The following is a 27,899-nucleotide window of genomic DNA, read 5'->3' on the forward strand; positions in this document are numbered from 1 at the left end:
TTTCAGAAATACGATTAATTTGCTCTTTCGCTCTGCTGTAAGCAAACGACATTCCCAATATATCAGAGTAGGTATCTAATGCTTTATTCACCTCAGTTTGTGAAGGTCTCAAGGTCAAAGTACATCAATATGGCGCCCCAGCCTGAAAATGGATCTGACAAAGGTGCCAAATTGACTTTTTGCTGTAACAGATGCATCAAGAGAGCTCTCTTGCGCGCTTTCTAAAGTATTTTTTCTGTACTCATTTTTCCTTTATGATAAGCAATACCAAAAACAATGAAATGGTGGTGTTATCTCGACCGTTTATGCAGTTTTGATGTGTGTGCCCGTTTCAACGGGGTGGCTCAGCTATGCAAATAACAACAAATATAAGTTTCATGAGGAACTATAGAGCCTAGCCCTTCGAATGCGAAGCGCGGATGTGGAAGCTTCGATGGAACGGATTAAAAGAGATTATGGTCGTCCCCAGAAGGACGAAAATGACCAGAGCCCATTGTGGACTGCTATTTTTGACTATGAAGCTGTCCGAGAAGATGAGCTGACCCTGAGACGAGGCACCCGAGTTCAGGTTCTGAACGTGGACTCGGGGGATGATGGATGGTGGATGGGTCAAGCTAACGGTAAAGTTGGCATTTTCCCTAGTAATTTTGTGGCCAAAGATTCACAGCTGAATGTTGATAAGATTCCACCTGACCTAAGGAATGACAGACCTTTTGAGATAGACTTCGAGGAAGAACTAGAGCTCGAGGAAGTGATTGGTGTTGGTGGATTTGGAAAAGTATATCGTGGTAAATGGAGAAATGAAACTGTGGCAATTAAAGCAGCAAGACTTGATCCTGATGAGCCAATAAGTGTCACCATAGAAAATGTTCGCAAGGAAGCAAAGTTGTTTTGGCTGCTGGATCATATCAATATAGCAGCACTAAGAGGAGTGTGTCTGAAAGCACCAAATCTGTGTCTGGTAATGGAGTATGCTGCTGGTGGATCTTTGAACAGGGTGCTTAATGGGCGCCGGATTCCTCCTGACATTTTAGTGGACTGGGCATTGCAGATTGCAAATGGAATGTTTTACCTTCACGAACTTGCACCACTTACCCTCATTCACAGAGATTTAAAGTCTAGCAACAGTAAGTAAATCATTATTATTTTATATACTGAATTTCAAGCTCATCAAAGTTTTAGAAATATGTTTTTCTGGAAGTGATAAAGTATATTTATAAAGACACAGGGTCTGTAGCTTGTTTAGATGCTGCTAGTGAAGTAATAATCCTTTGTCACTTCAAGCAGCATGTTTGAAAATTGTTAATGTATAAAAACATTTTTGGAGAATAGTTTAAGTTACAAATATTCGTTTAGAGTAGATATGACAGTCATTCTGGTTTCAGATTTGCCCTGTCTTTGATTTGTTTTCAATATAAAAAATACTTTATTTTCTAAAGGAGAAATTATCATATATTGTGCTGCTCATAGAAATAACTCATCGCTACATCATAGTAGCAAAACCACACAGTGAGAGAGTTTGTGTAAGAGAGAGAGTGCATGTGCACATGCAGGTATAGTACATGCATGCATTCATGTGTTTTTGCATATGTATGTGTGTAGTCAACTAAGTTCAGTATTGTGAACAGAAGTATTAGTTTGGATGAGAGGAAATACTATATTGTAAACTAAAACAAGTCATTTTAAAATAACTTTGCATTTGGGTTAAATTTTCAGTATCTTCATATTTGTAGTTACAAAAAAACAACCCATTAAAATCTTCTCTAAAATGCTGTTCATGGACCTGATTTGCAGGACCATCTTAGTGCATTGTTGCATGTGTGTGATGCAGAGAAGATGTATAAATTGTAATCTGTACCTGCTGATACAATTTCTTTGCAGGGTTGTAAAGTGGCGGTATAGTTTCTTTAGCATTTAAAATGATTTCAGTGCATGATAAAAAAAAGGTAGGATTTAAAAAAAAATGTATGCTTGTTCTTGAAATTCCGTTGTAGTTCTTTTTACGTTTTATTTGTTTTAAAGACTGTTGTCTTTTGCATCACTTATTTTGTCATTGGTGATGAATGGTGCTGGTAGCCTGGTATCATTAACGGCTAAATGTCTTGCCTCATTGTAGTAGTGATATTTTCTCTTGTGCAGTTGTTTAGTTTGTTTATTTGGTAAATAAGATAATACTTTATTTATCCCATAGGGCAATAAGGGGCAGCTTGATATAAAAGCACAAAATAGAACCACAACATATTTATGTTTGCCAAGCAGACTGATACATTCATGGTTAAAGCAGCTGTGTTCATTAATACACAGTTCCTTTAGAAGTTGCACAGCCAAAACATTAAAGGACAGCTTCAGTCTGTTGGTCCTGCATGCAGGTACACCAAACCGGGCCCATGGGAGTTAGAAAAATTCTCCTGATGGGACATGCCTATCATCACAAGAATTTCAGACACTTTCAAAAGTGTCGCCTGTTATAATAGTAATAAAGTTAATTGATATATAACTTTGGACTCCGTAGACAGGGACACCAGAAGTTGATGCAGCCCTATGGATTTCCACTAAAGTTTTTGCCATCATCTAGCAGCTATACGAGGACTCGGCATGCCAGGTGATCCACAACGGGAAGCCGACTGACCCCTTCACAGTGAGGACTGGAGTGAGGCAAGGTTGTATGCTCTCGCTGACAATCTTCCTGATCATTATAGACTGGATCATGAGAAGATAAACCTCTAACAGCAACACAGGCGTTCAGTGAATCTTTGCCATGCAACTTGAGGATCTCAACTTTGCAGACAACATCAGCCTGTTGTCCTACAAGCAGCAACATGCACAGACAAAGCTCACTCAGCTCTCAGAAGTATGCTCTCAGAAGGAGCAGCAATGACTTTCCTGACAATCAACATCAAGAAGACAGAGGAAATGCAGGTGAACAACAAGCAAGAAGCCCCACCCCAACTACATGGGGAATCTATTACAGAGTCTGACTGTTTCACATAGTCATAGTCGCATAGTCAGCAAAGATGAAGGTGTAAGAAGCCAAATAAATAAAGCCAGGCTTGCATTTCACACCGGGTCCGCTGGCTAGGTGTTGTTCCGGCCCTATGCGAGGAGTAACAAGGACTAGACTAAACTAACATATGTGGTCTACAGCCTTGCCATTGGATGAAATCTTCGTAAGTCAATAAAGTTCTGATTTTTTAAAATGTAGTTGAGAGTGAGTACGATTATACAGAGATCAAATGCATGCTGGCCTGTCGTAATGATTTTGTAGCAGGTGGATATAACATGATGTAAGCTTCTCTTGTCCTTCACTTACAAACTGTTGTAAAAACAGATAAATGAGAAGGACAGCATGCTCTTTATGTATGATCTGTAGAAGAGCTGAAGAAATCTCAGAGACATAGGCTTCAGTTTCCAGAGAAGGAAGAGGTGCTGTTGAGCTTCTTCATGGCAGTTTCCACCTCCTTGTTGTGGATGACACTTACCACACTCGGTCAAGAATTCTGATGGAAATTGAAGACTTCTACTTAGTGGTGATTCTGCACAATAGGAAGGGAAGGGAATGATAGTTGATAAAGGAGGGGGGGTACATGAAACTAGAATACTTAAAGAACATCTTTGATGGTCAGCACTGAGTTTGTTAAGTGTGACGAGATCTGAATCTAGAACCCAATGATTCTTGTTGCAGTGGTGAGAAGTAAATATTTTGCCAAAGCACTATGGAGCATTTCATTGTTTTGTCACCATGACCTGTGCCAATTAAGCCATTTTCACTCGTTTCCACATTGAACATATGCCTTTTTTAAAGCAAATTTTTTAATTAGATTTTGGACACAGAAGGTGAAACTGACATCTCGCAGAAACTAATAATGCTTGTGGGACCTTGTGCAAGTTATTTCAGATACATTTTCTTGACTCGAATTTTGGCTACCATCCCCAGCATCAAGCATAGCTATATTAATAATATTTCACCACTTTTTGTTTGTGTTTGCATTAAATCTTTGAAAGTTGATGTTTTACATTTTTTAAGCCATATGTATACATTTCTTCACTATCCCTTTTTAAACTCTTTTTTTGTGCATTGAATATCTACAGATTCAATTATTATTATTTGAAAGTTGATGCATTTTGGAGTTGGGGGAATCTTGCTGGTCTAGTTTTTTTCTTTTTTAATGTAATTTTTTTTTTTAATCAATCCCAAAATAAATACTGCTTTCCAGTTGCAGTGTAACATCTTACATCAAGTGTTTCTAATTTGAAAAATGATCCTTACAATGAAAGGAGTGTTTACAATGATTTTCATCTGGGCACAGTTGTGCTTCAACTTGAAGTTTGACTGAAGGGTTCAAATCTGTGCCCCATTTAAAATGTTATCTGTGGGTGTTAACCACAGTATACATACCTGAACATAATGGTAATTCCCAGCCAGTCACTAAACTCATTACCCAAGCTGCATATTAAAGTTAATATTCAAGCATTTACACAACATTTACCAAATGTGCAGTAAGACATACAAAAGTAATATGATTATTATCATTACTATTATTCATAGCTTGACTGCTATCAACTGATCCTATAAGTTGGCCTGTCAGTCAAGCTGGCCACCAGTACCAGTCCTCAGGGGTTGAGAGTAAGGTTGCAGTGGAGGGGAATGTAGCTATTTGTAGCAGCTAACAAGGCTTACCGTTTGTGTTGGTCTTGAGCAGGTCCTGCATGGTACAACCAGTCCACTTCTTCACAATTGCCATCCAGTTCTTCCTATGTCCATCTGGTGCTGATCTCTTTCCAGAGTTTGCTAAAGAATGGTTTTGAGACAAAAGTGTTGTGCTGGGTGGAATGGCCCAACCAGACTGGCTGTTTTTAGTAGGGTTTGCTGGTATCCAATGAGGGTGGTGACCATGCTGTATATAAAATTCTTGATCTTGTGTTCCATATAGGAGATTCAGAGCAGTTTTCTTAGTCACTTAGTCTCAAATGCTTGGGATTTGTCTTTTGATATCAGTAAGCAGAGTCCATGCCTCATAGCCTGACTGCAGGATGGGAACCTTGATGGACTTGTACAGGCTCTCTGTGGTGTACCATATCTTTAGTGCTCTTCAATGCATTTTTAAAGTTTAAGTGTGTAAAATGTAGCAAGGCAGAAATATAAGCATTCCAGCATTGGCATTCCTGCATATGAATATTATTTGGCCCAAATAAGAGAACTCAAAAACTGACATGAAAACTAGTTTGTCATCTTATTACAGTTTAAAATGTGTGGACACATTTTATTGTGCACTTGCTTTACTTTAGAATTTTCTGATCAGATCAGGCTTAATATAGTAAGCAATCTGTACTGTTTCATTGTTTGGATTTTGTTCTTGCTGTTTTGTCTAAAGAGTCACAAATCTGTGCTATTCTCCTCAGTAAAAACAAAATACTTAACTGGTTGCTGCCAGTAATTTCTTCACTTTTGCTGATTTTGAAGAACAAAATACTTCAAGGAATTCTGTGAAGTGGCTGCAGAATCACTTGTCCAAAAGTGTGAACTGGATTGTCTCATGAGAGCCATGATGAAATTAACTCTTAGCATAGTTTTATTTAATTTAGTTTAATCGTATGACTTTAAAAATGGGCTTAGAAAGTGTACGACACCTTTTTCTTGAAAGTTGTCTTTACACCACTGCCTTTGTAGGAGACCATCATCTTATTCATGTGTGTGTGGTAGTAATAATAATAATGATTTCTTTATACAGGTTTTTTGTTGTTGTTTTTTTTGCCCATATCAGCATAAAATACTGCTGGTTACATATCAATATGTGGCTACAGCAGATCTACAGCATAATAGTTTGGCATTGTACACTTCATAACCTTAAAGGGCTTTTTGGTTTTTACACAGCAGGAGATGACACTTAAAAGGGTAGGGTAATCTATGGTAGAAAAGGGAATATATCTGTTAGGTATAGATGAATATTTAGGACTTAAAACAGACGATGATACAGGTCTTCCTTGCTTCTGTGACATTCAGGATTAATACTTTTTTTTTTTAGTCTTTTTTTAAAAGATTCCATTAAGGGTTAAAGGGCACAAAATATGTTAGCATTCATATACTAACACTGGTTTATATATGGTGCTCTAATCATGGACGTGTACTGATGTCTGTATGCCAAGACTCACTCTTGGCCTCTTGCTAAGTGATCCGCTGTTAGTCTTGGCGAGCCGTAACAAAGAATGTAAATAAACCGAAAGCTATGTCGTCTAATGCTTCGTTTTAGCTGTTAACTGGAAAAAATTGTCTGCCAGCAGTCCATGGATATTAGTTCGTGCTCTAATTAAGTTTAATCACAATATTTAGGAAAAGACTATAGTGAATTGTGCCATTTTTGATACAAACAATCCAAATATCTTTCGTTCACAGTGGCTGTAAACAAGGGAAGATTGTGTGTGAGTGTGCATGCACACATTCACTTATGTACATACACACATGTATCACTATTTGTGTGCACTCACATTTACGTTTTGTTTTTGGTTTTTTTTTTAATTCTTCTTCTAAATTTTATATCTTTTCTTGGAAAGGCAAGCTATGGACCAGAGTTCTGCTGTCTTTTGTATTATTACTATAATTGTTTGTGCTAAGAATTATTCTTCAAAACTTAAAATAAGTCACATCATGATATTCAGCTATTTTTGTGTCTGTTCAATAGGAATGTGTGCATGTATAATTGTCTTTCCCTGTGTAATTGTCTTTATGTTCTTTTTTTACACAGTTTGCTTTTCTGCCAAAGGCAAATCTCAATTGCAAAACTGCATGCATTAATAGACAGTAAAGTATTAATATTATTATTACAAAATGAATATGCAAGGAAATGGAAATGATAAAATGGAATTTACTGTCATTTACTAGTTGCATAAAATGTGGAGTAGCTTTTTTAGGTCTTCATCAAGGTGGTTGCAAACATTTGTTAGTCTTTATACTGTAGGAACCCGAAACTGAACTAGTTTGCTTAGTTTCCTCATGCTTCCTGTCAACATCACTGACACCAAGGAAATGGGTGCAAAATGATGAGGTAGCGTCATACCTGAGTCACTGTGTAAGGAGTCTATCTGGGGTGGCAGCATTGTGTTTTTGGCATAGCTAGCATGAGGCATATGATTCATAAATTTCTTGAGTGTAATTCATTTCCATAAAAGGATGGCTTGAGTAGTTGAACTTATTTTCCTAGTGTCTGTAGTTGTACAATGAAGTAAATGTTCTGTATAAGACCACTGTGTTTGTACATGTGGACGCAGATGCATGCACACATACATACATTTGAATAATTAAAAGCTTTAAGGCATCGATAGCCTGTTGAATTGCAATATTGTGCAGTCCTAATACTAGTTTTATTTGTTACACATTGGATTTAAAGCAAACCATCATTGAAACACATTGCTATTATATGTAAAATTACAAATTTTAGTTAGGAGCTGTCTTAGAAATGTTATTAGTAATATATATATAAATATAAAGACATTATTAATGATATTATATATGTATATAAATATTAGAGTTAAGTGTGGTTGATTTATGTGGTAGAGTGTAACTTTCTGTAGGCTAAACCAAAGCTTTACAACCATAAAGTAGTTCTAACAAAGAACTATTCCAGGTTTCTGTTTTGATATAGCTCACCCTTCTTCCCATACAATCTTTCCTCCCTCCTCCAACTGAAAAAAAAAAAGTTAAAAGTTCTCTCAATTAATTACTTTAAAATTGTTTTGATAATTTCTCTAGATTTGTCTTGATTATATAATAGATGACTTTGTGTTCGTAATTTCTCAATTTTTCTTGGTTTTTGCATTTTCCTTTTGCTTCAGTTCTTTTGAAGGAAAAAGTGGACAGTGTTGATTTATCCAAGAAGACATTAAAGATCACAGATTTTGGTCTGGCTCGTGAAGCTGAAAAGACAACACGCATGAGTGCGGCAGGGACATATGCTTGGATGGCACCAGAAGTGATAAAATCTTCTCGTTTCTCTAAAAGCAGTGATGTCTGGAGGTAAAGATCATCATCATCATTTTGTTGTTCTTCTTCAGTATTTCAGATTTGACAGTAGCATCAAAATTGTGCCTATACAAAAAGAAATATCACTAAGTTTTAGATTGTTTGCACATGAATACTGAATTATAGTTATGGGGCTATCCATTAAAAAAAGCATTAGCAGTAGTGTGAAATTATGTTCCAGAGATTCTTTTTATTCAAAAGGTATAAAAATGAAAGAATTTTTACATTTTACCAATGTTTCACCTCTTTTAAAGCAGAGAAAGAATTAAATCAATTCTTTATATCATGCTACTAAGTTTTAAAAACCATAGGCTGCACTAACAGACCCTATTATTTCTTTTTTATAGTGTGCAACATAATATTTTTTTTAGGTGGCATATTATTGAATGCAGTGAAGCAGTGAATAATGATAATTTCTTGGAGAAAAAATAATTTGCTTGGTTTTCTTTTTAACTTAGATGTTTTTGATCTACAGTTTGCAAAAAATTTATCTCTAAGATACTTGCAGTATTTGCTGACTTTTTTTTTTCTTTTTCTTGAAAATGTGTTTAATCTATTATCATATCTTCTTTCTTGGACTTTATAATTTTTATATCTATTTTGTTTCTATTTCTTTCACCGTTCTCTCCATATTGCCACAGTCTCCCTCAAGTAACAAAAAATAATAGTGGCAAAAAGAAATAAAATGCAGATAAAAGTAATAATTTGGAAATATGTGGGAGCCAGTTCATTACATCCTCTGTATAAACTATCATGCAAAGTATATGAAATACTATACAATAATGGCATAAAGTGATGAAGCCTAGAAAGCTGATTCTTTCTCCCCTGTTTTTTGGACTGCTAACTTTACTGCTGCTGACAGATGAGTGACCCATTGACCTTTTTATATATATATAAGAAACATTGGCATGCTTCGGTCAAAGCACAACTCTTTAAAAAAAATACTATTTACATTTATTTTCTAGTAAAATGTTCTTTTTTTAAAAAATTGGTTTACATTTTTTAAATATGTGCAGTGAAAGTTGTTTATAAAATTGTAGATCGAGTTAAGAGTGCTATACTAACAAAGCAAGGTCAGGGTAGAAATGGTAAGGAGTGAAACAAAATATCTGCAAAATATAAAAAAATGTTTTGCTTTGTTTGCAGCTATGGAGTTGTCTTATGGGAATTGCTCACAGGAGAGACACCATACAAAGGAATAGATGCACTTGGTGTTGCATATGGTGTTGCCATTAATAAGTTAACCCTTCCAATCCCTTCCACCTGTCCATCCATGTTCTCTAAACTAATGTCAGGTAAAAAATGCTTATTTCATAATCCTGGATGTAACTGTTCATTAAATTTAGCCATTTGTACGATAAGCTATACAGTTTTCTTATTGAATGTTTGTATTTTTGTCTTTCTGTTTTCTTTTGTTTTCTGCACACTACTTAATTTTCATATCAGGTTCATTGTACAAATTTACATCTGGAAAGAGATGACCTACTTTAAATTTATAATGTCACTTACATTGGCCCCCTGTATGTACCTGTTTGATGCAGATGCCAAGCGACAGGTTAACAACACATTTCTTTTCCACGCCCTGTCCTTGCCCAAGCTTCTTTTAAGATTAATGTCAGTCTTTTTGGGGGTGGGGGGAGGAAACTAATTAAGAAGGCATTTTAAGAATTAGATAATTCTGAAAACGATCTACTTATAAGACTTTCTTTTTAACATTCCTCTTGACTTGGTGAACTTTGGATTTGGCTGCAGCAAACATGTCCTATTGCTCAGACAGTGAAATAGAAATTTGTGGCTATTTCACATCATGATATTAATCAGCAAAGAAAAAAATGCAACTGTAGTCATTGAAGTTAACCATTCTAGTGTTGCTGCCATAAAAGAAATTAAATTATGTATAATTTGGTATAGCTAAGCTGTTTAAAGCCTGTTTGAATTCAAGAGTTTATACTTCATGCTGTTTTATCCTTCTCTTTGTCACTCTCACATGGACATGTCTGCTACCCAGTAAACAAATAATCTGACATTTAGGCCTACATTTTTTGCCCAAAGAGATTTGCACATCTGTATGCTTGCATGCATGTGTGCGAGGTAGTAGGGGTGGGGGGAGAGTTAAGTGAATGAATTAGCAAAAAGGGAAAAATTTTTGTATCATACAAAGAGAGCATTACAATTTGTCTGGTTGAAAACAACCATACCTCAGGCTGAAATGTGTGTCAGCTTATATGCTTCTCTTTTTATTCTATGTTCTCAGGCTGATTTTCTTACTCAAAATGCACCTATGTTATGTTTGGCATTCAATTTGCCAGTGCTCATTTTCTCTTGCTTCGCATTTGTTCTATGCTTGCTTTTTTTTGGTCCCTTCTCCTTCCCCCCACTTCTCTTTCTCTTATTTTTGATTGCCTCTTTTTAGCACACTTCCTTTTATTTTTGATTTTCTTGTTTACAAATTTGTGTGAATGTATATCAGGAGAGGGGAAGGTATAAGAATTGCTGGGTGTATTCACTCCCAACATTTTCTTGAACACAGACTGCTGGGCCCAAGAGCCTCATGAACGACCAACATTTCAGAACATCATCAAGCGACTAGAAGAGATTGCCACCTCTCCCTTTGTAACTACACCTCAGGAGTCATTCCATACCATGCAAGAAGACTGGCGTCTAGAAATTGAGCAGATGTTTGATGAGCTGCGCAGCAGGGAAAAGGTCATTTAATTTTTAATGAATATAATGTACTTTGACTCATCGTAACATTTTTCAGCTAATAATTTAGCCATCTTTTCAGCATAGAAAAGTTTTCTTTTCAATTTGCCTCTAATTAAACATTTTTAGAAAAAAAAATAGTACACAAGGCAAACAGAGAAAAAAGACATCAATATTCTAAAGGATATCAATAAAATGTACTGGCAATCAGTCATAGTTTCTTCAGCGTCATTTGACTTAAAGATAGGTTTTCTCTAGAAAAGTAATTAGTTCCACTGAAAGAGAGATCATCTGGATATGATCTTATATTTCACTTTAAGATTATATATAACACAGTATTGGTTTCATATAAACAGGAACTGCGATGTAGGGAAGAAGAGCTAACAAAGGCAGCACTGCAGCAAAAGATTCAGGAAGAGCTGTTAAAGAAGCGTGAGCAGGAGCTGGCATCACGAGAGATTGATCTACTTGAGCGTGAACTAAATATTCTTATCATCCAGCAGGTCATGCAGAAACCTACTCCTAAAAAACGAAAAAAAAGCAAGATCCGCATGAAGCTCCTAAAGTCAGGTGGCAAGTCCATCAGTGAACCTTCTGGTTTGTATTTTTTATACATTTGTTTTGCACAGTACTATTTTCATAAAAAATGTGCACTTCTTTCCATCAGCTACTGATTTCAGGGATATAACATTTGATTACTGTCATTTGGACATTTATTTCTTGGTGCTTTTATAGATTTCCGCCACAACATTACTGTTCAGAAAGAGGACATACCAAGTTATGACTATGACAAACGAATGTACAACCCATCAAGTCCAGATAGTCCACCAGCTTCTCCTGTTCATCCATATGCACCACCTCGGTTGAGGGCTATAGCTTGTAAGTTACATGGTTTTTGCATTATCATGTGGATTTTATAAAGTTAATTTTGGTCAGTATAGTGTGATGGCAGGAAAATCACCTTGCATGAGTGATGTTCCTTTTAAGAGAGACTGACTTTCAAGGATTTTGCTGAAATAAAGTTGAATGTGGGAAGATAAGTTGTTTATTGGCCAATATAATAACTGTGCAAAACTAAAGGACTTAAACCAAAAAGAAAAAGAATATCTGATCCATCTCAAGTTTCCCAATGGTCACAAAACTGCATATGTTTGAAAACATTACATCTTTGGGGTTCTTTTTTGCTTATTGATCTATTGTTGGAATATTTTGTGTATTGGTTTGCTTGCCTAGCTTGTAATTTTTTTAATAATTTGCTGTTTGCCATCCAATTTTTTCCCCTCTTCTCGCATTCCCTTCATTGTCATCAATTTATTTCCTTGTGTTCTTTATTTAGATCTGGTATTGTTATATGCGCAGCAAGTATGCAAGCACACTTGCATAATAAGTGTCTTACTTTTTTATTTTTGTTTATCCTAACATGAAATGTTTATATGTCTACACTTTTTTTAAACTGATAAGCTAGGCTTAGTGATAGCCATCCTGTTGTTTACCATGCCATGTATATTTAGGTATTGAATGAAGTCAGGTTGTGACATGCTCATTGTTAAATATTGACATATACATTATCAACTTTTGTGTTCCAGACCCATACAACATTGGTGACCCGGTAGACGGAAAGAAGGGTAAAACTTGGGGACCAAGCTCTGTGCAAAAGGATCGCCACCAACGGTCATCCATTATATTTGCAGATGGTCGTTGGTCCAAAAGTGCACCAAACCTTGAAAAATCCCTCCGCCAACTTGGAGGACATTCCAATCTTGGGGCTTTCAATGATCTCTGTAAGGATAATGAAAATGTTTTCGAAATTTTTGTAGAAAAATGATGGAATAGAATTCCCGTAATGAAATTTATTTGTTTGCAGAAATATGAACAATTTTTGGGATGTTTTATTAAGCTTATTAGAATTTTAAAAAAGGCTGCAAGTGTGTTCCATTTCTTTAAAATTTCTCCAGAACAAATGGGAACATCTATCAACCATTATTTACAGAAAAAGGTTTCTCAGGAAAAATCTTTTTTATTATTTTAATTGCACGGTAGTATTTTTTCCTTTAACATGATAAAGACTACTACTTACATCAACCTCTCAGGCTTATGAGCATGCCTGTACACCACACAACACACAGAGTTACCAACACTAATTTGTTTGACCTTCTACATTGTTTTAAGATGTACTTTTTTATATCGTTCTCAGTCCTAGAGTTTCCACAAATTGCCTAGAATTTCAGGTTCTACCAAGTATGCATTGTAATGCAGCTTGTTTTCTTTACTTTTTTTTCTAGTTAACTATTTATTCTGCAAGAACAAAACTTCTTTTCATCCTTTTAATGGAATTCATCTTTCAGACAAAGGTGATGATAATCTCCCAGAATCTCTTGAGGATGGCACATCAAGAAATCGCAGCATTCCACAAACTCCAGTGGGTGGGAGCCCTAGTGAAGGCTTCACCACCAAACGCAAGAAGCTTGAGGTTGGATTGTACAACATGACTGTGGTATTGGCTGCTGTCGCTGCAGGCTTTGACATTCGCATATCAAACACAGTAGCAATCCACCCAAATCTTCATGGAACAGTGGGTGAGGAAGAGAGAGCAAAGGGGAAAAGGGATTCTTTCATCTTTAATAGAAGAGATGCCTACCTGGCAGCAGTGCGTGATTCGTTCATTGAACCTGAAAATGATTTTCGCTCATATCAGTACCCTCTTTCAGCAGGATATTGGCATACATACCATGGTGTGCAGGCAAGACAAAGACCAAGCCTTAATGTGGATGGTTCTCCGCTGGTGCCAGGTGAACAGGGTGAGGAAAATATTTCATCAGGAGGTTTTCATGGCTTTAATGCAAGGACAACATCTCATCGTTCCTCTTTTGCTGACAGTGAGTCCTCTGTGATCTCTAGCAATCCAGCTACAGAAAAAACAGTGATATTCAACCGCCAGGTATCTGAGAGCAGCAATTATGAAACACCTACTGCTACAAGACCCTCACAGAACCCACAGCGACGTTCAGTAACTTTTGAGGATGATTTCAATCCTCCAGACTATAAAGACTACAAGCAGACTTACACTCATAAGCGCACACCTTCCAATGCATCTAACTCATCCAGTCATGGAGTGTCAGACTATGAGGCATGGTATCATCAAGGTGGGGAGCATTTTCGACCTATGGATTATGCCACCCCTGTGCAGCCTGTTCCACCTCGCCGGAGAGGAACTGGAGATGCACCCCAACGCCCCACCACATTAGACATTGGTGGTAGTCGCACCGGTCCCATACAGCTGAAGTATCCATCGCCCAGCCCATACAATCGTAATGCTCGCTACACACCTCCTTCAGGTCCAGTAGATATAGTAAACTCAAATCATGATAACACTCCATACTTTTCTACTCGGTCACACCTTTCTCCAGGCAACACCCCACCTCACATAATGCACCAAAAGACACTCCTGGACATTGATGTGGAGGGCCAGAGCCAAGATTCAACACAGCCGCTGGTCACACACAGGCCACATCCATCTGCTGTTGATTTGGAAAAGGAATTTTTGCATTGATGTTTAGCAAGTGGTCTCCAGCCCAGGTTATTTTTTTTACATTAATGCCAAATGTTTTTACTATCACATATAGAACTTCTTGAGTCAACTGAATGCAGACAGAATTTTGCAGAGAATGTTCACCTGTTAAAGAAACTGGTATCTGTCAAACCGTCTGCTTGGATTCCAGGTGGTCTGTGTTTAAGAAAACATTATTCTTGTTTGCTTGTTTTATCACAAGGGGAGATGCACTTGTCAGGGTTCATTAATCCTTGAGTAAAACCTTTAACTGCAATCTTTGATTTGTGCCTTTCATAACAGCACTAAACTTACATTAAAGGTAGGTTTATTGTTTGAACTCAAAAGTAGAAAGGGAGACCAATTGCTTAACTGTTGTATAGTGGTCCATGCTATAATACCTCATGTAATCTTATATTCATATTCATCTGCTGTATTACAGTTATGATACATTGTGTTTATGGCATGAGAGCTGTGTGTATCTGAGAAATATGTGCTGTCTCAAACCAGGCATTGAAATGTTTCCTGAAGTTTCTTGAAAACATGTTAATCAAAATGTATGAATACGGAATGTTCTGCTATTTATTTATCATATCTACTGTGTGTCAGAAGTGTAGCAATCATACTCTCATTTAATGTCATACCTTGTGGGGATTTTATTTAGAAAAATGCATATATTAATATACTTAACAGTTAAATTTCACTGTGTATAAGTAATGTGCACATCTTCAAGTCTGAATTTTAATGGACACATTTTTGCATAGCATAGTGTTATCATTATTTCTCTTTAGTTTGTGAGTATCATTCTGTCAATACAACTTTTTCTTGGTGCCTGTAACTGTTCTTGTAAGCCAGCACTACATACATTTTGGCAGTATAGTGGAAAGAAAAGAGTGCTGAATATTCCAGAGGAAACTGGCATTATTTAAAGTAGCATCCTTTTGAATGCTTTTGAAAACTAAAGTTTAGATTTGTAGCTTAGGCGGTGTTCTAAAGTTATTTTAAAATTATACAATTTTTTGGAGACTGTACAGTGTTTCAATTTTAGACATATTTCACTATCTGTATTTCCTTTTGTAATAGCATAAGGAAGCATACTCAACACGTGCACGTGCATGCATATGTACAATCACTAGTTGAGAGGGAGGATATGAGTTAGGGTAAGGTGGAGGAAAACATGACATGTTTATAAATTCCTGAGACTCTAGGAGCCAAGCATATAACAGGATAACATTCAACAAAGCTGCGTGTAAAGATCAGTTATAATTGAAGTATTGGGCTGTATCAGTCATTCTGATGGTGAATCATTTGCATGTCTAATTGGCAGCAAAAGGAGTAACCATTTTATGACATACTTTCATAATTTTTCTGCATAATTTCCATTTATTAGAGAGAGTAAATACAGCTTGTTAGTAGAGAATCAGTAGTTTTAGACAGTGCACATTGTTTAGGGATGGAGAATTTATCTCCCCACCATTACCACCTCTTCTCTTCACCTTTTATATTTTCTGCTGTGACGCCCACCCACCCCCACCCTTCCACCGCTTCCTTCCCTTGTCTTGCTGCTGTAGAATCTCACATGTACATAATAGTGTCTGAAAGTGCAGTTTATGAGTGTGTGCAAAATATCATTAATTATCCAATCAGTGTTTAAATTATAGCCTTAGAATAAAATTGTGGCAAGATCAAATCATGATAAACCTTTTTTTTTTTTTAACCTAGAACAAAGTAGATAGTTTTGAGCAAGTCTTCAATGATTTTTGGTCTCTTGCTATTTTATTACCTGTAGAACTGCTTTGAATCGAGAACACTGTCCAAACCTAGAGGGTTTGTGAGGATCTTCATGCATTAGAAAGAGAAATAGAGTAGGAGCTGCTCCGTTTAAATGATTTTTAATATATTTTTTTATATCTGTAGTATGTACTTTGAAAATTAATCTGCCATTAAGTGCAAAGTCAGGTTTTGTCCTAGTGGAATTACTTATTGTGATATTTTCACATATGCATTCATAAAGTTTAGTTTTTAAATTGTGGATTATTTAAGTGTCCTCTACAATTTCTTCATATTCTTGGTCATGTGAAATGAGCAAAAAGAAAAATATTTACTGCACAGATTATCGAGAGAAAACAGATTTGATTAGGCATTTAATTTATAGCTCTTGTATGATTTGGTGGTGGCATCAAAACAGTGCGAATTGAAGATGACAAGACCAGTAATTATTATATTTTCATGAAGTTAGCATAGCATCCAGAAAATATTTTTGCACAAGAAGTCTGGTTGAAGAATATACAAGGGAAAGCTGAAGGCTTAAGTTGCTCCCCATTGTAAAGAAAGAAAAATTTGATTGAAGTGATAAAGTTTATGCATTGTCCAAAATAATCTGAAGCAACACAAGTTGATGTTATTAAGTGGACACAGTGATTCATTAATGCAATTCAATATAAGTGCTTAACATATACTGATTTCCTAAGCTACATTTTTGTCAAGTGCCTTTGAATAATTGTGAAAATTTCTGCTAAGAGACATTACCATTAGAACATCTCCTCTGAAAATGTTTGTTGCATATTGCCCTTTTAGCAGTTTACACTGCAAGGCAGCTTCTTTAAAGGGCCTTCTTAACCTTTCACAGACATTTGTATGAGTGAAATAACACATAAGAGCACCGCTGTCTTTTGCAAAAAATGACCTTGACAACAGTACCAAATCATAAATGCAAGATCCTAAAAATTGAACTTCAGAAGCATTTGTTCTGGCGTGAACATTTTTCCCATTCCCATTGAGAACTCAATATTCTGGATACATATATGGTGAGCAATATATAATGCAATAAAAGAAATTGCAGATACATCTGCTTTTTATTGTACATTAAAGCAGTAAAACTTGATACTAATGTTCACTTCCCACAGCAACTTCAGTCTGGAGCACTGTGACTGATACTTGGATGTTGCAGTATTTGTGGGTGCATCACTGTGGGAGTTTGGTTATTTGAGAAGGCCTTTAGATGCATGTTTCTTAAATGAATGCATACATAAAATTAATCTTCTGAAAACACTGCATGCAACTGTGAAACATAAAGTGCTGATAGACAGCATAATGCAATTAATTTATGTGTATGTGTGTGTATATATATGTGTGTGATCTTTTTTCTTTCATATCCTTAACCCCCACTTAAACCACACTTTGACAACTGAGTGAATAAATTAAGCTTGAAAATGGTTGTCCATTGCTATCCAAGTTTAAAAAATTCATTTGCATTTGTGTAAAAAGAAGATTAAGGTTTCCATAGCTAGCTTTTGGTCCCTGTCTCTCCCCTTGTTTATGACCGTCTTTCAATTCTTTGTGTGTAAGTTACTTTCCTATGGACTCAAATCTAAAAAATCTAAACATCTTACGTCTTTTTGAAAGCCAAGTAAGTGTCCTTTTAAGGGCAGAAATTTTTTACAAACTTTGTGCAAAAGGATCACACATATTTATCCATCTACAACAACAGCATCCAAGAACAACATCATATAACTGGCATCAAAAAGAGTAAACATGAATGCCTCAAGAACAATGGTACGCTATTTAGATGCATATGTGTATTTTTTTTTTAAAGAGAAGCATTCACAAAGGAGTGGAAGCAGGCAGTTCAGATTTATTTTCAATTTATTGGGGGAGTGGATGAGGAACTTCTACTAAATTTTCTGCTGGCAGTCATTTTAATCTGGTCGGTTATTTTATTTGGGAACTACATTTCTGTAGCTCAAACTGACTGCATGAATCAGATCTTTCCAGTCAGAATTTGAAAAAAGGTCTATCTTTTCAATCCATATCTTCTTTTTTTCCATTTTTTTTTCTTAGTTTCTCTTTTGTTGTATTAAGTATATTTATTCATTTATTTGATTAACATTTTCCACTATAAAATGCAAGTATAGTTTGAAGGGAAAATATGCCCAAGAAATATTCTTGCCCCATGCCTGTCTTACAAAGTTTGGGAGTAAAATTCTCCTCAGGGCGTTGACCACACCTCACTATTCTTTAATACTCATTAGGAATGAGACTGTTTAGAAAGATGGAGAATGTGTACTGAGGAGAAAATTTTTAGATTTTTCTGCATCAGTGGGCATTGATCAGAACTTCAGAAAGATAAGGTAGGGTGAGATTTCTGTGTTAATGAAATTATGCTTTTTAAAGCATATCATGTTCTCTTATTTCATTCCATGTGTTAAGAAAGAGGCTTGTGTGTGCGATTCACTTGTCATATCAAGCAGCAGCATTTCCCACTTGTTAACTAATTCTGTCCTTTCAAACTTGGTATCTATTTGATAAACTGTATTTTCTTCCATTATTGTTAACCTGATTTTCTCCACGTGCATATCATAAGACTGAAATATACAAAATCATTGATTCCTGTGTGACTGCCCTATTCTGTGATTGGAATCCACTTTCTCAAAACCTATCTTTTTTTTTTTTTTTTTTTTTTTTTTTTTTCATCATCAAGCATGCAGAATCAATGAGCTTAAAATATGCAAAATTATAGTTTCATACAATGAACCTTTTTGTAGATTCACCCTCTTTCAGTCTTTCTCTCAGGGAAATGGGTTAATTCACTTGCAAGATGTGAGTTATAATCCCAGCCAGTCAAAATGTTCATCATACACCCACACCCATCCATTCTTTTCCAGCCTAAAAATGGTGCATGGCAGATAATGGTATATGCTAATAAGGCACCAAACTTTTGCCGGCCCTTGCAGACTCCTGCTTAGACCTTTCCAGTCTTTCATTTTTACAAATTTCTTTCAATTTTACATGTAAATAGATCTATGCATTTTGTCATTCTGCATTTTTACATCTTCTCCCCCCACCCACCCCCAGTCTTCCGTACTTTTCTTCTGCAGAGGGGATAGTTCTAAACTGACGTCTAGTATGTGCCTTTTATCTGTAAGTACAAAGCAGATCCATTTTTTTAAAAAAGTGAACCATGTACATCATTTTGAATGTCAGTACACTACAGTTACTGTATATAATGTCTTTAACTTGTATTAAACAATATACCTCAGGACATTTATACAAGTATTATCTTCATCAACTGGTTTGTACCCTGCTTTGTAACATATTTATGCAAAATATATATGTGCGCTTCAAGAATGTATGCCACTCATACAAATAGTTGCTTTGACCATCTTGGAAATAGTCAAAATCACAATACTATTTTTCATTAATGTGTAAAATGGTACAGATAAATGATGAGTTAATACGTGTCTGTATTTTTTTTTTAAATCTAAGCAAGAATACAAAGCATGAACAAGAGTATGATAACAAGTCAGTCCCTAATCTTACAGTATACTTAACTTCTTTGTGAGTGAAAGCAGTGATGACCATTTTCTGGGAAATACAAAGAGGGGATATTTATGACACAATGTTACCTCCTCCTCATCTCTGGTTTTGGTTAGAATGAAAAATCTTTGGTTCAGTAGAATATTTGACACAAGAAGCTATAGCTGCATAGCATTTAGTCAAAATTTTCCCCTGATTGTTTTAATTCTTTGTACTTGTGCATCATATAGACTGAGAGCATCAGTGTGATTTTCAGCTTTTGTTTACCGAGTGGTTTACCAGTATTATACCAGGTCACCAATATAAATGACATCGGCATAGCTTCAACATTGATAGGACTGCAACTTGTTGTGCTATAAATAGTACATTGAATGACAGAAATACACATGTTTATCTGAATAGTTCTTAATCTCCCTCCCCCATTTCCCTTCCCAGATACGCTTGCTTTCTGAACTCAGTCTTTGACTAGGCTTTTCATCAAGTGTAAATGAAATCTAAGGTTATGAAATAATGTCATAGTTTATGCAAAGCAGTGCCTAGTATACTCTTAATACTGTACACACCAAAGAGGTCATGGGGAAACTGTGATGTGCCAGTGGGTGCACTTCTCTCAGAAGTTGCATGGATGTTATGGGTGATGATCATTGAATGAATTGGCTTATTTGTGCAATGAAGTTATCCTTGTTCTATACTTTTAGCAAGACCAGGACGTCTGCATGAATTAATGATTGAAATGGTATAAAGGATTCTGGCAGGATGTTTGATTTTAATTTATCTGATTTCTCATCTTTTCAATTTTTAGTTAATTTAAAGTAGACAAGAAGGTGGCTGTGATTATATCTTTGACCAGCAGTTCCCTGCATCTGGTTAATTTGTAGAAACAGCCTGCGTAACAGTTGCTGTTCATTCTTTTTTATTAGTGTTCAAATGGCCATTACCTCAGAAACAGCAATTACTGTAAAGTTCTGTATCGATGGAGTGGATGGTAGCAAATCTTCTGGGGCTCTGTTCATCCAGTAATAACATTTGCGCTTTCACATGGACAGCACAGCTAGCTGCAGATGCCCAATTTGTAGTTTAGTCTTGGTGTTTCTCTGTGTTGGTCTGACTGAAAGGCAAGATTTGGTATGTTTTGCAGAAATGCTCTTTTCACTATCTGCAGTTAAAAAACCTGATAATATGCATGTAATTAATGCATTTTGAAAAGTAATGGCAGTGGATAAAAATGAAATTTTTATATAGGGCTGATGTGTCAGTTGTTAAATATTATGGTTTGTTTTAGCTATAGCTGGCTTGTTTGCATAGAACATGAGCTGTGGTATCTACTCTTATCATTTATCTAAATAAAGGTTAGATTTTAAAAAAAATATTGAATAAGCTGTTTAGTATGAGCACATCATGTCCCCGAGAGTATGAAAGCCTGAAATAGTATGAATGTTAGATACATGTGTCTGGCTGATGTGCAATTTTTAAAATGTTAGTAACATTCACGTCAACCATTAGTAAGTGTGAATCTAAGGAACGCTTTTGTTTTGTTTAAATGCTAGTGGCTTTCTAAGGTCAGTGGTACTTACCAGCACAAAGTGCCCAAAACTGCTGCATTTCAGAACATGAGATGAGAATAATGCTAACTGCTTTGGTGTTGTGTGAGAATGTATTTCATGTGCTGTACATAATTTGATGAGCATATTGCTGGTCTTCACAATTTTTGTCTGCAAATAGCTCTGTATGAATATATTTGTACAGTCTTGCTTGTAAGCTATTATCATACACCCATATATTTTATGAAACTGGATACGGGAAATGTACAGATAATAATACTGTTTGAAGAATAAAGACAGACACCAGTAAAAACTGCATTTATTTTTCTATTTGTGTACAAAGCTTGTAATTACATTTTAACAATGGCTTCAGCTATCATCTACAGTTGACATTCAAATATTACACTGCCCATTAGATGCAATTAGTCTTTTATGCCTCTTGGCCTTTTTTTCTTCTAACTGTGCTGCATTTTCAAACTTTCTACAGATTAGATTTGAACAATGTAAATACCACTAATCCTTGACACCATTGATTCTTATCATGCAGACACTCACGTTATCTTTATCTGCCTATGAACTGCAATGGTTGTCATCAGAATAACTATCATGCCTGCTTTTATGTTTTTTGTGTTTTCTTTTATGTTTTTTAATGTGCCACCTGGACTCTGAATCCAACTTGTCTGCATGCCGCTTCTTTTGCCTTTCTGATGTAGAACAGCTTGTATCTTGTTTTCTGCCTTGGCCTCGACTTGAATCATAAGAACTCCCTTTTTGTTGATCTTTCTCACTTGAGTGCTTGTCTTCCTGCCACCGGGCAGTTTTTGTCTTTTCTCTTCCCTGTTTCTGTTTTTCCCATGGACTTCGGTCTTGAGAGTAATGATTCCTGCTGTCTGGAGACTGTTGTCTTCTGTGAACAGGACTTGGATCTTTTATCTCTGGAGCGATGCACTTCTCTGCAGGATTCTCTAATCTAGAAATTCAATAAAATAGTACAAAAATTTCTTAATCTATTTAAATAACAATGTGATCAGTTTAAGAAGAAATATCAAATTATTACGAACCAAAGTCTGAGTTCAAAATATGAGATTTGCTGGATGGTGATTGAAAGGAAAATAGCAAGACCAAAATGGAGGAAGCATTTCTCATACCCATTTTGTTTCAAACTTCTACATTTTTAGCTTGGCAAGGAAAAGCATTACTTGAAAATGAAACTTGCACATCTCTACAGGAAGCAACATGTAGTATCAAAGGACAGCTCAAGCTTCAAATGCTGCCAGACTAAAATCTTTACAAGCAGAACTGTAAACCTTTTTTGTAGGGAGAGAACACATCACTTTTAGCTTTCAATAAAGATCTGTCTAAATGGATTTTATGGCAGTACTATAAAAGAATAAAGCTATTATTTTACATGCGCTACAACTACTTTACACCTACTGCTCTACATAGAACAAAAGTGGTGCGGAGATATGACACCAGGCCACAGCAAGCAAACTATTCACCATTCGCTGTGGACCTTCCATGCACTCATTTTACATACCCCTGCCAACTCCAGTTGTGCAGTTTGCATTAAGTTTTCTTTTTCTTTCCTACATCAATACCACATTAACATTTTCTTCCACTTATGTTGCAAGAAGAGTCTAAACAGTGCCATTGCATTTAATTCTTACTAAGCTTTTAGTTAATAGCTTAAAAAAACTAAGAATTTCACTTTCTTTCCAAAGTTTACTCCTCACTCTCCCATACTTACAATTTTAGACATTTGCTGTAACGGATAGAAAACTTACTATACATAGCTTCTAAAACATGATTGTTGATTAATCCTGCACCCTTAATAAATAAAATCAGCCTAATAAAACTACCTGTTGTGTATCTCTTGTGAGGGCATCAGCATCTCCACCTGGTTGTTGATAACTTCACGAATAATCTTTTGTTGAAAAATAAAAACATATTTCATCTTCATGTAATCAAGCTAAATGGCATGGAAACAGAAAAAAACAATATAGTCAATATTAAGATGGATTTAAATGATAGATACTAATATTCTGAATCATTTTGGACTGCACAACATTTACTTACAGTTATGCCCAAAACACAGGTTTGGGGCAGTATGAGAAAGCTGTAATGTGTTGTTGTCATTGCTACAAGCATGAGAGAATTCACACTGAAACTCATGTATTTATCAAGTCTGGCATCAAGGATATGGGACCATAGTTATGAAGCAAGAGTAAGAAGTTGCCCTGAGGCAACATGGCACACAAGGACAAGTATTTTTTCCAAAATTATAAAGTGGTGTCTATACCCTGTAAATGTTTTAGCCCTGAAAGCCTTAGTCCTAAAGCAGTTGCAAAGATGCCTTGGGATAAAGAAACATGAAGTAGTGTCCACGGGGTCAACACCAATTTATAATTTCAGAAATAGTATGCTTTTCCTAAATTTGCCCTAGGGAGATGACTTACTCTCGCTGCATTACTATGTCCCTAGGGATTTGCACCATACAGTTTCAAACCCAAGGACAGCAAGATAGAGCAAAAGAGAGAAGACTGGCACGACAAAGGATAAAATTACAAACAGTAACATGGATTGCTAACTTTTGAAAACTTGATATCATTCTAACAACCTCTCAATCTTAAAGCTGGATAAATGGAGGAACATGTTAGAGAAGTCTTCTTTCAATATCACTGTTTCAAATTTGATGCTGCTGTAAGTGTCGTTTATATAGATTTTTGCTTGTAAAAGGAGCCAGTGCATTCTCAAAGGTATCAGTAACTAAATTGTTTGACCTAAGCTATTGTTTCAACTGAAACTTGTTCAGTGTCAATGTCATGCTTATGCTGTAAATGTGCAGATGCTTAATTTTCAGTGCAGGTGATAATATACACAGAAATATAGGTATAATTACCGTATAATGTAAGTTTAAATCTCCAAAAGAGAGTGTGTGCATGCAAGCATGTGTTACACACACACCTTTCTTGTCAGATGGGACCTCCTAGACCACCAGTTTGGTTCAGTTTTTTTTGTTTTTTGTTTGTTTTTTTTTTTTTTGTTTTTTTTAGTGAAAGAGCACAGATGCATGACAATCTCCACAAACTGGCCCAGAGCGTTTTAGACACAACTGTAAGTAAACAGTTCTTTTGATATTTGAAATGATTCAGAATGTCAGTATGTATCATTCAAACCCTTCTTGTCACTTGTGTTTTCCTTCAATCACAACATTATGTAGATCTATCCCTACCCACATTTAGATTCCATACACCAGACACAGTCAAGAATGCAAACTTATCTATGCATGCAACATCAGGTAAAGTATATGAATTAAGTCTTAAAAATAATTAAACTGTAGGAAAAAAATCCTCAGGTATCATTTTTGCACCTCTGTGTAACTCTTTCTAGTGATGTGAACATTCTTAGCTCGGTAAGACTGTCGTCGCCGCTTCTGATCTCTCAGCAGTGCCAACAAATCTTGTGCAGTTTGTGGTTTGCCATCTGCTTGTTCTAGCAGTCCTAGGTCAAATAAAATAGCATAGCAGTTTAAATAAACTGCAGGAAAAGGTGGAACCAAAACAAAAAGAGTTGAAAATTCAACTTTGTATTTTACAAAAATATAAATATAAATGATCTTCAAATAAAAACTACACCTAAAATGTAATTCCCTAAACATTTTTTATTTGCTAGAAAATGTGTAGCTTTAGTGAAATGAAACTGTTACACCTCTGTGCTGAAGTCATCAATTTGATATACTGTTTGCTGGTCCTCTCAAATCTGCAATGTAACTAATCTTCAGGCAACACTCACCTTTTTTGATTATTTTCTCCCAATCAGTAGTTAGAATTTCATCCTTTTCTACGTTTGGCATTTTCCCCCTATCTTTAAGCTGCTGCACACAGTAATTATATACTGCAATTCGTTCTTCAGGAGACATTGTAGCCGAGGCATCACTGGGGCAAACTGGCAGGGAGCGATGTTCTGTGAAAACTGTTGATGAAGAGACAGGGATGTGGTTATACATTAAATGTAGTTAAGTTGGGCTTCTAACTCAAGTTTAACAGTGTTAACAAATTCAATAACATGTATGTCATTAATTTATCCCAACAATGCTTTACTTCAAATCATCAGCTTCAACAAGAGGAAATAGATAGTAATCAAACTATCAAATCATTTAAATAAAAATACCTTGACCACTTTCCATGTAGTGATTCTGAATGATAGTGTTAAGAAGCTTTTCATCTGCAGAAAAATGTTAAAACAAGACATTCATATACTGTTTATTTGTAATCAATAATTGATTTCTTATTCCCACAGACATGAAATAGATGTAAACATTTATGAGGCTCTGTAGCCTGGTGGTTTTCTAAGCTTTCACCTTCAATTTAACATTTTTAGATAAATGCAGGTACTGTTAAATCTGTACTCAAATGGGCCAAGGTCTTGATTTTTAAAAAAAAGCACTTAACTTTTAAAGTTTAAATACAAAAATAAAAATTATTTGCTTAGACTTATTCATCTGCTTCTTAGTAATTTACTGTATAAGAAAAAGTTGTAGGATCTTGACAGGAGAGATGAGAGTACAACAGGCTCTTCATAAAGGCAACAAAATAAATTATGAAGATCTTCTAGTCAAAGTAAAAAGATGCAAACATGAGTAGGGTGGGTGTAACGAAACCTGATGTCCCAGGTAGAATCAACGTCTCCTCATGGTCTGCCCATGCATAGGGAATTTAAGTTAGGCATGTGCTCTTTAGGCAGACACGGGGTCTTGTGGTACAGCAAGAGCTGATGTCTCAAGCAGAACCAATGTCTCCTACAGTTATAGCAAGCCCCGATGTCTTAGGTAGAACCAATGTCTCCTTATGGACTGTCCATAGCCAGGGTCTTGTAGTGTTGATGAATGGGTGTCAACTGCGGAATATGCGTCTTGAAGGATCAGAAGACATTTTCGTAGTTTTATTTGTAGAAACCAATGCATAACAAAACATGAGTTGTATGTGTTATATGTTATTTTAATTTAGAATTTATATTTTGTTATTCTTTAGTAGACGATCAAACACCCACTTGTGCATTGCTATCGATTGAAGAGTGAGCCAATGTTAGCAGCATGCATAGTCTTATGATATTTTATTATATAGTCCCCAGACATCAAGGCACACAGGAAATGACCTGTAAAAGCTTTCATAAACTGTGACATTAATTGCATGTGCAGGCCATGAGGAGATGTTGATTCTACCTGAGACATCGAGTCTCGTTACATGGGCACATCAAAATCACCAGGACTTGCAGAGATAATCCTGCAGGAAAAAGTTCTGAAAGGTAGAATCAGGAGACAAAATAAGCAATGGTCAGACAACATCCATGACCTGCCATTTACTATATCCCAGAAAATGGCAGAAAAATGAAAGAAACAATAGTTAGAAGTATCACTGCCAAATGCCTCTACAGGAAACTAGGGCTAAAGGTATGATGATGAAGAGGTAGACTGTGAATGGAATCCTCATTCTGTTCATACTAATTATAAAATAATTAGAACAAAACCCATACCTATGTGCACTTTGCCAACTAAATCTGCTTTCTCATAAAACACATCCTCATTCTGAAGCTGCATTTCCTGGTGATAAAAAAATACAAATATTGATTCCCCAAAACAATTGTTTTCCTGAGCATGAATAAACTTTAATACTATTCTGATAACTTCCATTTTTCAAATTTAAATAAATAAAACGACGAAGTGCAATTTTAATTAAAACACTTTAAAGTAATTTGACAGACTTGTTCACTGCATAAATCAATAAAATCATGCTACTTTTCAAGGTCTACAAATTAAGATCATTAAATTGCCTTGAAGCAATGTATTTATGCACACTACTAATTGCTCCTCTCACTCTCTCTCCGGTACAGTTATGAACAAAAATACAAATCAATGCTGAAGTATAATTTACCAGATCTTCTCTTGGGCAGCCTCTCTTGAGCAGCTCACATTTTGAGGCATGAGTATTTAATGAATCTCCTGGCAATAATGATGACGATCGTGTGGACATTCGATCATTATTTTTTTCTGAAGCAAAGATATAGCATTCTGTTATGAATGCAGTTATTGAGAAAAAAAGGAAAAGGTTGTGCCTGGTTAATGTCGAAAAATCCATTTACATTTTGAGAATCTTCTTGAACTCATTAAGTAGCACTATCTTTTAAGCAACTGCAGTGACCTGGAAGGATTTTGGAAACCGTTTTATTGTTATTATTTATTCTGTAAAGTAGCCCAAACTGTCTTTATAGAGGCCCCTTGATTACTGTCAACCTTAATAATGGATCTCTTTTCGTTTTGTTCTAGAAAATGATTACTGCTTCTGTGCACAAGACTTAGATGCCTTCTCCGACCCACTAGGGATTGCTTATTTATCTTCTGTTAAAACTTAAATGTACCCGCAGAATATATTCTGGTGTCCAAGACATCTGAGCGAGGAGATCCCCAAGAAAGGAACATTCCTGCACTATGAATGCTGTCGTGTCTTCGATGAATCGTCTTCTGCTGTCGAGAGTATCACCTAAAGTGCCATCCATAATATCCGATATGGGTCTTTTTGTGCTAGTTCTTTGCCAGTATTAAATGTTATTTATAGTTTTATCACTCGCTATGCGATCAAACCACGAAGTTACACATATTAACTCCGTGATCAAACTTCCAAAGGTATTCCCCGCATACACATAATAGCCACAAAATGTATCTCAGCGCAGTGGTCAGCGGTGGTGGAGGAAGAACTAATGAAGGGAAATCACTCCCATTTAT

General features: G+C 35.9%; 2 protein-coding genes across 2 annotated transcripts; one reads left to right on the forward strand and one right to left on the reverse strand.

Annotated features, from left to right (window-relative positions):
* Positions 1-2: 2 nt before the first annotated feature.
* On the forward strand, positions 3-21,428 carry LOC112571178 (mitogen-activated protein kinase kinase kinase 11-like). The gene is made up of 8 exons (XM_025250003.1): positions 3-1,127; positions 7,828-8,008; positions 9,161-9,309; positions 10,545-10,720; positions 11,074-11,314; positions 11,453-11,596; positions 12,304-12,498; positions 13,063-21,428. Exons 1-8 carry the CDS (start codon positions 407-409, stop codon positions 14,265-14,267), a joined length of 3,012 nt encoding a protein of 1,003 aa, XP_025105788.1. The 5' UTR covers positions 3-406; the 3' UTR covers positions 14,268-21,428.
* Positions 21,425-27,889, reverse strand: LOC112571183 (U11/U12 small nuclear ribonucleoprotein 48 kDa protein-like). The gene is made up of 8 exons (XM_025250013.1): positions 27,536-27,889; positions 27,052-27,167; positions 26,654-26,720; positions 25,292-25,345; positions 24,914-25,093; positions 24,492-24,622; positions 22,981-23,045; positions 21,425-22,091 (listed from the first exon to the last, which is right to left on the reverse strand). The coding sequence occupies exons 1-8, from the start codon at positions 27,594-27,596 to the stop codon at positions 21,692-21,694; spliced, it is 1,074 nt and encodes a 357-aa protein (XP_025105798.1). The 5' UTR covers positions 27,597-27,889; the 3' UTR covers positions 21,425-21,691.
* Between the last annotated feature and the right edge of the window lie 10 nt (positions 27,890-27,899).

This window comes from Pomacea canaliculata, linkage group LG8, assembly GCF_003073045.1.
Source record: "Pomacea canaliculata isolate SZHN2017 linkage group LG8, ASM307304v1, whole genome shotgun sequence".
Taxonomy (NCBI): domain Eukaryota; kingdom Metazoa; phylum Mollusca; class Gastropoda; order Architaenioglossa; family Ampullariidae; genus Pomacea; species Pomacea canaliculata.